The sequence below is a fragment of the Dermacentor variabilis genome, chromosome 6 (genome assembly GCF_050947875.1).
Source record: "Dermacentor variabilis isolate Ectoservices chromosome 6, ASM5094787v1, whole genome shotgun sequence".
In the NCBI taxonomy this organism is placed as follows: domain Eukaryota; kingdom Metazoa; phylum Arthropoda; class Arachnida; order Ixodida; family Ixodidae; genus Dermacentor; species Dermacentor variabilis.
In genome coordinates this window covers 27665502-27679080 of record NC_134573.1, presented here as the reverse complement: position 1 = coordinate 27679080, position 13579 = coordinate 27665502, and the positions used below count along the sequence as shown (strand labels likewise).

General features: G+C 46.3%; 1 protein-coding gene across 5 annotated transcripts in view; it reads left to right on the top strand.

The window, feature by feature from the left end:
- Positions 1-13579, top strand: part of PolE2 (DNA polymerase epsilon subunit 2) — a 116739-nt gene that overhangs the window by 36288 nt on the left and 66872 nt on the right. For all 5 annotated transcript variants that reach the window (XM_075694908.1, XM_075694910.1, XM_075694907.1 and 2 more), the window contains one exon: positions 3109-3373. In XM_075694908.1, coding sequence (XP_075551023.1) covers positions 3109-3373 — 265 coding nt within the window. The remainder of the gene's footprint in view (positions 1-3108; positions 3374-13579) is intronic.

The following is a 13579-nucleotide window of genomic DNA, read 5'->3' as shown; positions in this document are numbered from 1 at the left end:
GTGCTACTGTTACTAACTCGCTCACTATATAATGCTTTGGTAATAGAACTTTTATGTTCATAGCATATGCCATAGTCATTGTCATTATTTTAATACCTATACATTTTACGCACATTGCAGTGACTAATTTTAGGCCTCTCTACAGCCAAGTTATATGTACCAATCACATCCTGATTCACAACCCTGACATTTGTCATATTCTACCACCAGCACTTCATTTATTATCTTTGGCTTGGCGCTCTTTGGCCATATGTGGCCCTTGCGCCAATAAAATCCATACATCATCGTCATCGTCATCAACCATGGTTCAGCCCATGCTCTAGTGTTGCTTTGGGAGATGTCATGCCAAGAAATTGCTTTCTTCTGTGCTGTTGCATACAGCATCAGTGAGCTGCTGTCTGCTTATTTATTTATATGGCACTTGCGTTCCTGGAATTTTTAGTAGATTGGTGTATACAAGGTGAACAGAATGCTGTTATACTTAACTGCTGAATGTGCAGACAATTTGTCCTTCAAGATAAAAAAAATTGTAGGCGACCCTATCGTTAACTTAGGTGTGTCTCTTGGAGGCACTCGTACCTCGGCGTTGGCGTTCTTTGGGTCAACTTTAGGTGAACGCAACGCACAAACTGTTATTGGAGGCAACTGTTTTCCATTAATTAGCCAGTTAAATATCATTCCACCTGCTTGCGTGTGACATCATTAGTGAAATCATTACTTCCGCTTTCTACTCCTGTGTTTCCAGGAATTTCTCCAAAGCCATGCTCACGTGGCGGGTGTCTGAAGTCTATGATTCTGTGCTTAGGTGTGTGGTATTAGGTGATTCCTAATTCTAATTATTCCAGACACTTCAGTATCTCAACTTGTAAAGAAACTTATGCTCTTATATCATATCTATAATGAAATTCACAAATTTTGTACTGTACTGTTGTTTTTGTATTCTTTTTCTGATTTATTTTGAATTTCGTCCCTGGTTATCTCTGGAGGTGAACGTTAAGTGCTGCACAAGAAACAAGTGTCACTCAATGATCGTGCCATTAAAAAAGAACATAAAGTCAAACAGCCCAAGAAATTAATTTTTTTTTTCCATTCTAGAGAGTTTCACTTATGAGGGTGATTCCTCATGAGCGGAACACCCCTTACAATGGAGAAACACCTGAGTGTTATTTTTAGTTCTAGCACGTCATGATCTAAGTACATTGAATATATCTATTCAAATGTGTTAAATAAATTAGGCTGCTGCATCATGCAATAACAAAAGCACCGAATAACACCAGGCGTCTGACGTACAAATCACTAATCTTCCCAATTTTAGACCAGGCTTCTTATGTTTGAAATGTTGATAAGCAGTGCGAAATTGATGCAATTGAGGCCGTGAAAAGAAAGGCTATTCGCTTCGTTTATCCCTGATATAACTTCGATTGCTCACCCTTATGGCTATCTACACGTTAACTTACAACTACTTACAGTGGAACAAAAGAATTAGTTGTGAAAGTTGTTATAGTTATGTTATTTTATCAGTTTATTACATGTTGGCGTGCAGCAGAGGTAGAAAACCGGGCTCCTAACCTGAAGGTCGCAAGCTCTAATCCTCCTCTAGTCCACTACATTTTTCAGGCTTGTAGTGGCACCTGACACTGGGGGGAAAAAAGAAATGAAAAAAAAATGTTGAGACAGTGAGGCTATAGTAGTCCAGATGCAACCAAATTTGGAATGCACACTAAGCTTCAGCAGACACTCCCTCACCAGAGTAGGAATTGGCCTCCCTGGTGCAGTGTTTGGCCTCTACCTCCCTCATGAGTCTAACAGACAAAGGTAATGTTCAATAGCCTGGCAAGGGAACAATTCAGGATCGCCAGTCAGCCTCTAGCGCCTGTGCAGGAGTATGTTTACCTAGGTCATTTACTCATGGGGGCCATGTTCATGACAAAGGAATTTACAGAATAAAAGTGGGTTGGAGTATGTACAGCAGGCATTACCAAACCCTGACTGGGAGCTTGCCACTGTCATTGAAAAGAAGAGTGTACAATCATTGCATTCTACCTGTGCTAACATATGGGGCAGAGACTTGAAAGTAAAGAAGCTTGAGAACAAGTTAAGGACCGTGCAGATAGTGATGGAATGAAAAAAATATTAGGTGCAACTTTAACAGACAGAAAGAGAGCAGTGTGGATCAGAGAGTAATTGAAACTGTGATTGAGTAATTGAGAGAAAAATAATGGAGCTGGACAGGCCATATGGCAGATAACCAGTGGACCATTATAGCTACAGAATGGGTGCCAAGGGACAGGAAGTGCTGTCGAGGAGGGCAGAAAACTAGGTGGAAAGATGAAATTGGGAAATTTGCAGGCGCAAGTTGGAATTAGCTAGCGCAAGACAGGGGTAATTTGAGATTGCTGGGAGAGGCCTTCATCCTGGCAGTGTACATAAAACTAGGCTGATAATGATGTTTCCTCTCCAATTAAAATCTTCCTACTTTTGCTAACCAGTCTTTTGCTCAATGTCAGTGCATTCTCAACATCGCTCCTTTTTACGCATGCACAGACATATTTGAATACAGATTTTTCCACACCTGTTCGATCCTTGGAATTTATTAAACCTTGAACAACTCTGTCATTATCACTCTCTGAATTCCTGAAAGCTCTAGCAAAGCGCTAACTTTATAACTTAACTTGTGCACTGTGCAATTTCAGTTGCTTTCAAATTTCGTGCGTTTTTGTCTGCTCTTGCCAAGAGGGCTGGAGTATCAATGTATCAATAAATGATTAAAGCACTAAATGAATAAATAAATAAAAGTGTGACAGCAATTTCTTTAATAGTTGATTATGAAGTAACTAAGCCACTCACCGCTAAAAATGTAGAAAATCTTGAAGCAGCCATTTCAAGTGTCGGAAGGTGCTTGTTCCAATTTATGAAAAAAAATAATGATAGTATGTCTCATGTGTAAATGTTATAGTTACCTCTTTGCAATTTGATGCCACCTTTCCAGCTCTTTGTTGTCTCACATTGTTTGAATGGAAAGAAAAACTCTCTTAAATGCTAACTTGGCAGGTTGTGCTGGTTGGCAGCTGTGCAAAGGCTTTGCACGCTCTCGTTATTGTTCTCCAGCCAGGAACGGCACAAGTTTGTCCCTCGTGAGTTGGCGGGCCACGGTGGGCCTCCACGACTGTTTGCCGATGCGGGGGCCAAGGCCTTCTTCTTCCGTGAGCGCTACCAGCTGGTGCTGCAGAAGACGTCGCGCCACCACTGCTTCTCCTCGAGGTCGCGCCTGCCCGCTGGCACCACTGGCTTTGACCTGCGACCAATTGAGCACCTGCTGGGCACCACGGGTGAACGTGTGGTCGTGCTCGGCATGCTCTGCCAGCTCGAAGAGGTGCGGCTGGGAGATTGTGCCTCATTTATTCTATCTTAAATTCTCATCGGTGGCACATATACCCTGCCGCTGAGGTTTACGATTTTAGCATGAAATGCTCAGTTTCTAGAGATTGCTTACGATTGTCATAGTGACGCCAATAATTTTACTATTTTTCATTTTTGTCCAGTTTGGGCAATATTGATCTTGCCAGATTCAGAGAAGAGACATATTTGTTTTGACCTGCTCAATTATTGAGACCTACGGGCTGCAGAACCACCACTAAAATAGTAACTGAAATTTCAGTTGTCATTAAGTGAATACATATTTTATGAATATACTCAATGAACATTCCTGTTTTTCTGTGACTTGCATCATTTCTGCAGAGAATATAAAACAGCATGCCCTTCAACAGCTTCCCTAGAGAACAAACAAAGCCAATGAAATTTTTTAAAGAACAGTGGCAAGTTGTCAGTAATAAAACAAATTTTAGTAACCTTCAAAAAATTTTATTATGTTTTTGCTTCGATGATGGTATTTTTCACACTTTAAGGTTGGCAAGACTGCATAAGGGGGTGCACGCTACAACACTACACATAGATGAGTAAAATATAAGATATCACTACTTGTTGCTATGCTAGTTGGTTAATAACTTTTTCCCGTGAAGAAGACATGAAAACAACGAAGGAAACAACTTGACAGGAAAGAATGTCAATCACAACTTACTTTATTTAGAAGCAGGTGTGTACCTTTTACAGTGAAATCTCTATATAACAAACTTTAGGTGACCGCAGCAAATTGTTCTTTATTCTGAAAGGTTGTTACAGTGAAAGCCTCAAAATTAGCAATTCACCCATCAATCTATCAGTTGTCACCGTATGAACTATCCCCGAAAACCTTGCTTTTGGCTCTCGGCCAGTGCTGTTGCTATTTTCCATAAATTCCACCGCCGCACACCACTGCAGCATCGTATATTGAGTGGTGCGCTCAAGAGGGTCGCTGATGCCGAGAAAAACACCAACAAAGAAGAAGCTCCATGTCACCTCTAAGGCGTACTGTTACTTTTTGTTTGTTTATTTTTCACATTCCTTGCCGTAGACACCACAACTGTTCCGCTTGAGGTGGACGCCTCAACTATTGCAAAGTGTTAGCACATGTAACCAACACTGCAGAAAGTGCGACCATGTGCCAACCCTGCGGTACGACCGCAGAAAGAAGTGCAAAAGGAAGAAGAGGCATGCACAGGTAGAAAGGTGAAAGAGGGAATAGATGTGCCTCCATTGGTAGGCAACACTTCTCTAGGCAGAGGATGCACTCACAAAAACTGATGCATCATCCCCTCCGCAATAAAAAAAAATAGAAGTCCGCTTTCGGAGTGTTTTTTTTTTTTTTTCCTTGGCGCCGTCTCGGGTTTTCCGAACCCATGCGCCGCTACGTCCACTTTCTGCGCCTTGTCGTTTGCTAGCCTACTGTTCCAGCTGCTGTAAAGGATACACGGAAGTCTAAGAAACCCAGATCCTGGAATGTTAGTTCGTAGTACTGAAGCGTTAACATGACACAAAAACTGAATAATGATCATTCTGAAAAGTTCGGTATTCTGAAGTTGTAGTATGGAAATTTTTTAGATTTAAACTATAAGCAGTCAGCGAGGGATTTTTGAAAAGTTCGGTAATCTGAAAAGTTCGATAATGTGGTGTTCGTAGTAACGAGGTTTCACTGTGTGTCACTGGAAGGTTCCGCATGTACTCGCATATTTGCGTACGATTAACAGACCCAGTATCATAGACCTTAAATTGATAAAGAAAAATGCTTTTTATATACTTTGCAAGATGCCTTAGCATGTGAGCTGTTCGAGATGCGTTAAATAAATGTATTGGTATTTTTCAGTGGCCCTGTGTGCCAATGAATATCAGTTCTTTGCGTGCTGTCTTTTATAAGCATTTTTTTTTTTTTTTTTGAAGTGTTTGAGCTCAGGTCTATTATCGATACTCAAGTGTACATGTGGACGCTGGCAGCTTCCTCATAGAAAGCATGTAGCTTTTTCTGAACAAACCTAGCGGTGAGTGAGTGTTCTTTCCTGTCCAGTCGTTTTGTTCATTATTTTCATGTCTTTTTCCACCGCAAGAGCTTAACGTATAACACTGAATATTATGAAAAAAAGTGAACACTAAGTTGTATTGAACTGGAAATTAGCACCACACAAAAAAACAACAAACGCGAAAAGACATGATAATACAAGTGCCGACTCTTAACTCGAGGTTTATTTGTAACATACAGAACAGAATACTATTTAAAGATGCATAGTTGATATTCTGTTGTGTTTGTTGCAAAATAAGCCTTGTGTTGAGAGTTGGGCTTGTGTTATCATGCCTTTTCATGTCTGTTTATTTCTGTGGTGCCATTCCCCAGAATGAACCTATATGAACTCACGTTATTGTCAGTTCTTCTTGATGTATTCCTGCAAACTTTTGCAATTATTTTAGCAGTGTGCGAATTAGTGAAATTTGCAAGTCAAATTGAATACTGAATATTTTCTCATACCTGAAGGAACATCACATAAGAAGCTTGCGCGGAGTCCGTTTCATAAAAGAAAAAACTCAGGTCTATATACCACATTGCCACATGCATGTTCACAATTAGACATATGAATAGCTGGAGAGCTTGTATATGATAAACAACTTCCTTGAATAATCTGCGGCTTCACAGTGATGACAGTACTGAAACAGTTAAAGGGGCCCTGAAACACATCTGTAAGTAATCGTAGAATGAGATTACTACATCGCCTCCTGAATCTCCTGCAATGAAACTTTTTTCGAATCCTTCAAGCACAAGCGAAGTTAGATGTAGTTATCATAGCTGTTAGGCGGCTTTCTGTCTCCTTTCATTTCCACTAGCATGCTGGAAGTTACACAGGGGAGACGGCAAAGGAAGCGCAAAGGAACAATGCCCTGCTGCCCCACCCAAAGGCTGATTGTCTCAGTGGTGAGACGGCTCGTGGCGGCATCCCGTGGTGGCCGTGGTACACTTTCCATCTTGGAGGCCACGGGCAGCAGACACAGAAACGTGCAGCTGCTGTGTTTAGACCGGCAGTGCAATGATAAAATTGAGTTCAAAGATGACATTGTTTTTTTCCTTTTTCTTTTTGAGATCATGGACATATGTATTTCTCATTTATTTAACTCAAATGAACAATAATTGTATTGCTGAGTATGCTCTCGCAACCATGAATTAGCCATTAACCTTTGTGGGTCCAGCTCCTTGCGATGACGCTGCATAATATTGACGAAGCGAGGGCAAGCGATTTTAAACTGCCTTTGACCCTCGATTGCAAGTTCCCTGCGGCATGTGGTGCAATAGCATTTGGCTCTAAGATTCGTAGGAGCCTCGTTAGCAGATCGGCAAGGAAGACCATAGTTGTACCCCCACTTGCCGATTGTGCGGAGGGCCACATCTGACCGGTGACAAGGTTTGCAAGAATAGGTTCAAGGTCCCATACGTAGTTACAAGGAGACAATGGGAGCGCAAGATGGCCGAACAACAAGCGCAGCAGCAACAGCGAACATCTCTCAGAGCTGAGGAATTTCCATCGCTGATGTCAGCAACTGCAACACCTGCCGGCCCAGCTGGTCGCCGAGCGTCACGTTCCGTCTCGAAGCGCAGGGCCAGCGAGAGTAGACAGTGTAGCCTTAGCCGCAAGCGATCGCAGTCACGTGACCGCGTGAGCTGGGCCGATGCAGCAAGGCACGGTGCCAAGAAAGCACAGGGGGGTGCCACCACCACCACCACCACCTCCAATACTGCAACGACCACCGCAACGACCACCGCAACGACCATTAGCACCAGCAAGACCGTCGATGGCAACAACAAGAGCAAGACAAGGGAAGACGAGGATGTTGCAGGAAGACAACGAGGCACTCAGGCGCAAAAACAACGAGCTCGAGACGAAAGTCAGTAGGCAAGAGGCCACTATTAGCAAGATGGTAAACGAGATCATGGAAATCAAGAAGCTTCTCACGACCCGTTCCACCAATAACGAAACGCCCCAAGCGGTATCATGTGAACCAACACCCAGCATCAGCAGCGCTTTACCATCAACATCCGCTGAGAAGGAACCGGCACCCAAGAGACGAGCGATCGAGAACCTGAAGGAGCGCAAGCTCAACGACCGGGTGGACAACCTGAAAGACAAGGTCGACCAAATCGAGGAACACCTCGATGGGCTCGAAGATTATATTAAGACAACGTTCACCACGATGATTAACGACAGGTTCGCCGCCATCGAGCGGACGTGTCAGCAGTTAACGAACGCAATACAGCAAATAACGCGGCAGTACAATCAGCAACAATCATGGCCGCTCCAGCAACAACAACAACTACAGCAGTGAAGGGTCTCGTGACCTGGCACTGGAACTGTAACGGTTTCGCTAGCAAGAAGGCAGTCTTGCAGCAACACATAACACAAGTAGCAAACAAGCCTGATATAATCATGATACAAGAGACTCGCACTGATACAGTGTCGCTACCCGGTTATCGCGTGTACGCCAAGTCTCCAAAGGTCAGCGGCGGCAGAGGGATATGCACATTGGTTCGCAAGGGACTCACCTTCATTGAGCACGAGTTGCACAATAGTAAAATTGAATACTCTCTCATCGAGGTCGTTACGGGCAAGAAACAAAAGAACAGCACCTTTCTGCTTAGCGTCTACAGTAGCCCTTCACACTGGAAGCAAAAATTAAGACGCTCCTTCACAGAGCCAGCACCGTGGCGGGGACTCACAGGCTCATCGCCTGCGGGGACTTCAACACGGCACACCCGGCATGGGGATATAACAAGCAATTGGCCAAGGGGCGAGACCTGTTCCAAGACACATTAGACCTGGGCTTCACCCTCATCACAGACCCGACTGATCCTACAAGGATTGGGAACTCTGTGTCCAGGGATACGACGCCGGACCTCACGTTCGTGAAGAACGACGAGAAGGGGAATATCTCCTGGCGCAACACGGGGTCAGAGCTCAGCAGCGACCACTACATCGTAGAGGTCATCATACCGGAAGAGGTCAAGGCCTCGAAGGACACCAGAAAACATTATTTTACGGATTGGGATGCCTTCCGTAGCCTGTTACCAACGGAGATGGAGGAAATCAATAACATAGAAGAATGGTCAGCTCACATCGCGGGGAAGGTCAAGGAGGCGACCAAAATCATAGAAACGGATGAGCAGGTCGACAAGGTTGACAGCCGCCTCGCGCACTTATTCGAAGCAAAGCAATCTATCCTAAACAGGTGGAAGAAGCAACGACTAAATAGGCGCCTAAGGAAGAAGGTGGCGGAGCTGAATCGCGCCATCGAAGTTCATTGTCGGCTGCTCTGCACGCAACAATGGAACGAAATCTGTAATGCTGCGGACGGGCAGATGCATAGCGGCAAAACCTGGAACTTGATGCGGCATCTGCTCGACGAGACTAAAACAAAGTCCCACCAACGCGACCACCTCGCAAAGATCATTCACAGAGCAGTCAAGGAAAACGGGGAAACTGAAGTAATCAGATGCATAAACAGCAAGTATCTTCCGGTTACACCCACGGAAAGGCATCCTGAGTACGGCGGTCAAGCCAACGAGAAGCTTGACCGCGACATCAGCGTCGAGGAGGTGCGAGCGGCCCTGCACGAACTAAACAGCAAGTCGGCGGCCGGCCCGGATCACATCTCGAACAGAGCGCTCAAGAACCTCAGCGATGGGGCCATCGAAAACCTCACCGGTTACTACAACAAGTGCTGGAGTGCGGGGTCACTGCCCCAGCAGTGGAAGACTGCCAAGACCATACTCATCCCCAAACCAGGCAAGCCGCCGAACACGGACAACCTCCGGCCCATCTCGCTCACGTCCTGCGTGGGCAAGGTGTTGGAGCACGTCCTCATGTGTAGGTGGCAGGATTACCTGGAGGAGTCGGGACTATACCCCACCACGATCATCGGGTTTCGGCGTTCCCTCGGCACCCAAGACGCGATGATTCTGTTGAAGAAAGACATAATTGACGAAGATACCCTAACGAAAGACAACAAGGCCATTCTGGTGCTGGACCTGCAGAGCGCCTTCGACAAGGTGAAGCACTCTGCAATCCTAGCCCAGGTGTCCAGACTCAACATGGGCGCAAGAACATACAATTATATCAAGGACTTTCTGACGGGACGGACTACTGAGCTCTGTGCCGGCGATCTACGGCTCCAAGAGAAGAGGCTCGGCAATGTCGGGACCCCCCAAGGCTCGGTCATCTCGCCGTTGTTATTCAACCTCGTCATGATCGAGGTGGCCAAGCGACTCTCTCGCGTCGAGGGCGTCCGGCACACCATCTACGCCGATGACATCACGCTGTGGGTTCCGGGAGGCAGCGATGGTCACATTGAGAGCACGCTGCAAGACGCCGTCGACGCGATTGAAGACCAGCTGAACGGTTCTGGTTTGATCTGCTCACCGAGCAAGTCAGAACTGCTGGTGTTACCACCGAAATACGTCAGACGTAAGAAGAGCGAAGCGAGGGATTACGAGGCCATCAAGATCGTGACGAGGAACGGCCACGTGATCCCGGAGGTCGACAAAATCCGGGTGCTCGGCATGATCATAGACAAGCGACGGGGCAACGGCGAGACTATTTCCCTCCTTACAGCCAAGATTACCAACGCAATACGTCTCATCAGACGGGTTGCCAACCGCAAGGCCGGGATGAAGGAGGAAAGCTTGATTCGGCTTGTGCACTCCTTCGTAATCAGCCACGTCACCTACGTTGCAGCCTTCCACAACTGGATGCAATGTGAAAGGAATAAAATCGACGCCCTGATACGCCGAGCTTACAAGGCGGCGCTCGGACTACTCGAGTGTACGAGCACCAACAAGCTCCTGAGCCTGGGGGTACACAATACCCTCGACGAAATTGCGGAAGCGCAATGGACCGCCCAGCTGGAGCGGCTCTCTATGACCGAAGCCGGCAGGCGCATACTTCAATACTTGGGCTTCACGCCCGGAGCGAAAGCGGCGAGTAGCGACGTTTCTGTCCCGGACAGAACCCGGCGCCGGATTCGGGTGGACCTCATCCCGAGAAACATGAACCCGGAGTACAACAAGGAGAGAAGAACGGCGAGGGCCAAGGCCCTCGTCGACTTTCACGCCAAGGACGAGCACGCAAGGTTCGTGGATGCGGCAGAATACCAGGGAGACTGCGCGGCGTTCGTAGCTACCGTCATCGAGGCGTCGTCCGGCGCGACGAGGGCAGCGGCGAGCTTACGGGTCCGCGAGGCGTGTCAGGCGGAGGAGGTGGCCATTGCCCTGGCCATTGCCGACCCCGGGTGCCAGACGGTGTTGTGCGATCCCCGAAGTGCAGTGCGGAATTATGCAAAGGGCAAAGTGTGTGGTGAGGCTGTGCGCGTTCTATGCTCGGCTGACCTGCAACGACAGAATCGGTGTGTTAGAATCAAGTGGTTCCCGGCGCACGCGGGCAACGATGCATCCGAGAAGCACGATAACCACAACGAGACGGCACACGCAGTGGCGCGAGCGCTAACCAACCGCGCCGCTGCAACCGACCGTCCAACGTGGTGTAGTGCCAAGGACCGCATTACGACGTTCAACGAACTTACCCAGTTCCACCGCCTGGCTCGAAGGACTTTCCCACCCCCGAACCCGGGGCTGAGCCGAGCGGAGGCGGTGCTGTTCAGACAATTGCAAACTGGTTCTTTACCCACCCCAGTATTAATGACTCATCTATACCCTAAATTATATGTGAGTGATGTGTGCCGCGTGTGCCAGCGGGATAGGGCCACCCTGACGCACATCCTATGGGATTGCACCAAGTTCCCCAATGAGGCTTCGACAAGTACAACGATTCCTCCGCGACTCGCGGCTGCGGCGGAATGCTACGACCACGAAAGCCAAACCTGGGCCGTCCAGCAGGTCTCGGCGGCTCTTGAAAGACAAAGGCCGAGCGAAACCGACGGAACGTTGCCCCACAGGGCGACCAACCGCGGGAGTAACACGCGCTGGAGTTGAATAGAGACCACCTGCTGAGAAGACGTCAGGGCCCGCGTCACGGCGCCATTTAGTCATGGTGTCGTTCTGCAGGCGACTACATGAAGTTGTCTCTCTCTCTCTCTCTCTTGATAAGTTGCCATATGCTTGAACAATGTTGTGTTTGCTGAAGGAGAGCAAAGGCACCGCACATTCATTTGAAGGGATGCAAATATGGTGAGACAGGTAAAATAAGAAGTCAGAGCAAATTTATACGCTGGCTGCCTAAAGTGAGCCATTCTTTTTTGAATGACTTGGAAGTGCTAAGCAGAACTGATCTGACCTGTGTGTTTGGTCAGGAACTGGTCCCCCTGTGCAGCAACTGCAGCTTCCCTCCAGCAGAATCATTTGGAACATTCCTCACAGCCACATTCCATCTCCCTCTGTACTACAATAAGTGTTTCTATCCCTTACATAGTATTAAAAAATGTTCAACTACTTGAAATAGTGAATTATCGATTAGAATATGAATTTAATGGCATGGACTACTCGATTTTCAATGCGATAGTGCGATCGTGTCGCAGAGATCCGGCAGCGGTGATGTGGTCCATATGAAGAAAATCATCTTGGACCACACATCTCCATCCATGCAGGCCCTCCACGTAGCACGAAGGCATTATTGAACTAATTGAATTTCTCAAAGTAAAATGCATCAGAGAATTCGTAAAGTACGACTTACACACAACTTAGAGATGACAGCGCTGGATTCTAATTTGAATATACGATAAAACAATTTTGTTATGCAGAAGCACAAACCCCTTTTCCAGCTGCCGTTTGTGGTCTGTCTTAGCAGGAACGGTGCAACCCAGAAAGCTCGCCTTCGTGCATAGCGTTAGTCAGCGTTTCCAGGAAAACGTTACGGTTACATAAGCTGCAGTTGCCGGGAAGCGAGAAAAGCAGTTGGTGGTCTTTGAATGCTAGTGCATTCCACTCTTAAAGGTGAAGCTTAAGTGTCCTCCAAATTTTGATTTAAAATTTTGAATACTTGTACACCTCTAGATTTTATTGTGAAGAGCTTCATTTTTAGCAGTGGTTAATGATTGTCATATTGACACAAATACTTTACAATTTTTCATGTGCATATGTTTTAGACAAAACAAACTTTATGAAAAGCAAATACAGTCATTCAGTGATTTCATAGGCCCATTTTTTTAACCCTCTTGTACGGCAGTGACATAAACTCACAAAACCAATGTGCAGTTAACTCGTTAGCAAAAACCTCATATTATGAAATTTCACAGATTAATAGAAATTAGGCAATTCCCAGACAAGAGCCTGTTGTTTTAATGTAAAAATATTTCATTACTACAAATTTCAAAACACCAAACACTTCAAAATAATGACTGAACTTTAATTATTTTTCAATTTTAATAGCACCATGAAAGAATGTATAACCCAGTATATCCCGCACATTTATGACTTGCAAAACTTTAGAATCTGATGGGCCACTATCAGCAGCAGATGCTCATGGATGGCTGTAATTACAAATCCGTGTCCTCACCCATGTAATGGCCCACGGAAATAGAAACTACACAAATTGGCACCGTGCCAGCACCATCGATACGGCACTACGCACTGAGAGATCGCAATTCAAGCCTTTGCATCTGTGGGAGTCGGAGCGAAGAGATAGCCACCGTGGCCTCGATTTATTTAGGCCAACCTGCCATGGTGCCTATGGGATCTCGTGAGCGGCAGCTACTGCTGCCACTCGGGTCGAGTGCGCTAGCGTGAGTGAGCCATCTTATTCTTCACCAGCTTTGGAGGCGATAGTTGCGCCGCTACACATCCTTCACAATCGCGACAGTCACACGGGATTGAAAAGTCAAATCACTGAAGAGCAAGTTTATTTAGAATGCCACCTGAACCCATGATCAATTGGCAAGTCATCAAATAACATGATAGCGATAGAATTCCTGCATGCTTCGAGGTTTCGGTAATCTTTGGGGGAAAATGTGTGGTGGCAGATCATGTACAGATCTCAAATATGTGAATGATATAGGCATTGACTGCACACTTTATTTCAAGCCACCTGCATTATCAGCGAGTTTAGGAGTAGTGGGTGCAATGGCTCAAGTCGCGTTATCTATGCTCTGAAAAAATGTACTGTTACATGGTTCATGTGGGACAGTCGGCACATGTTCAAGAATCATCGCGCTGTTGCCGTTC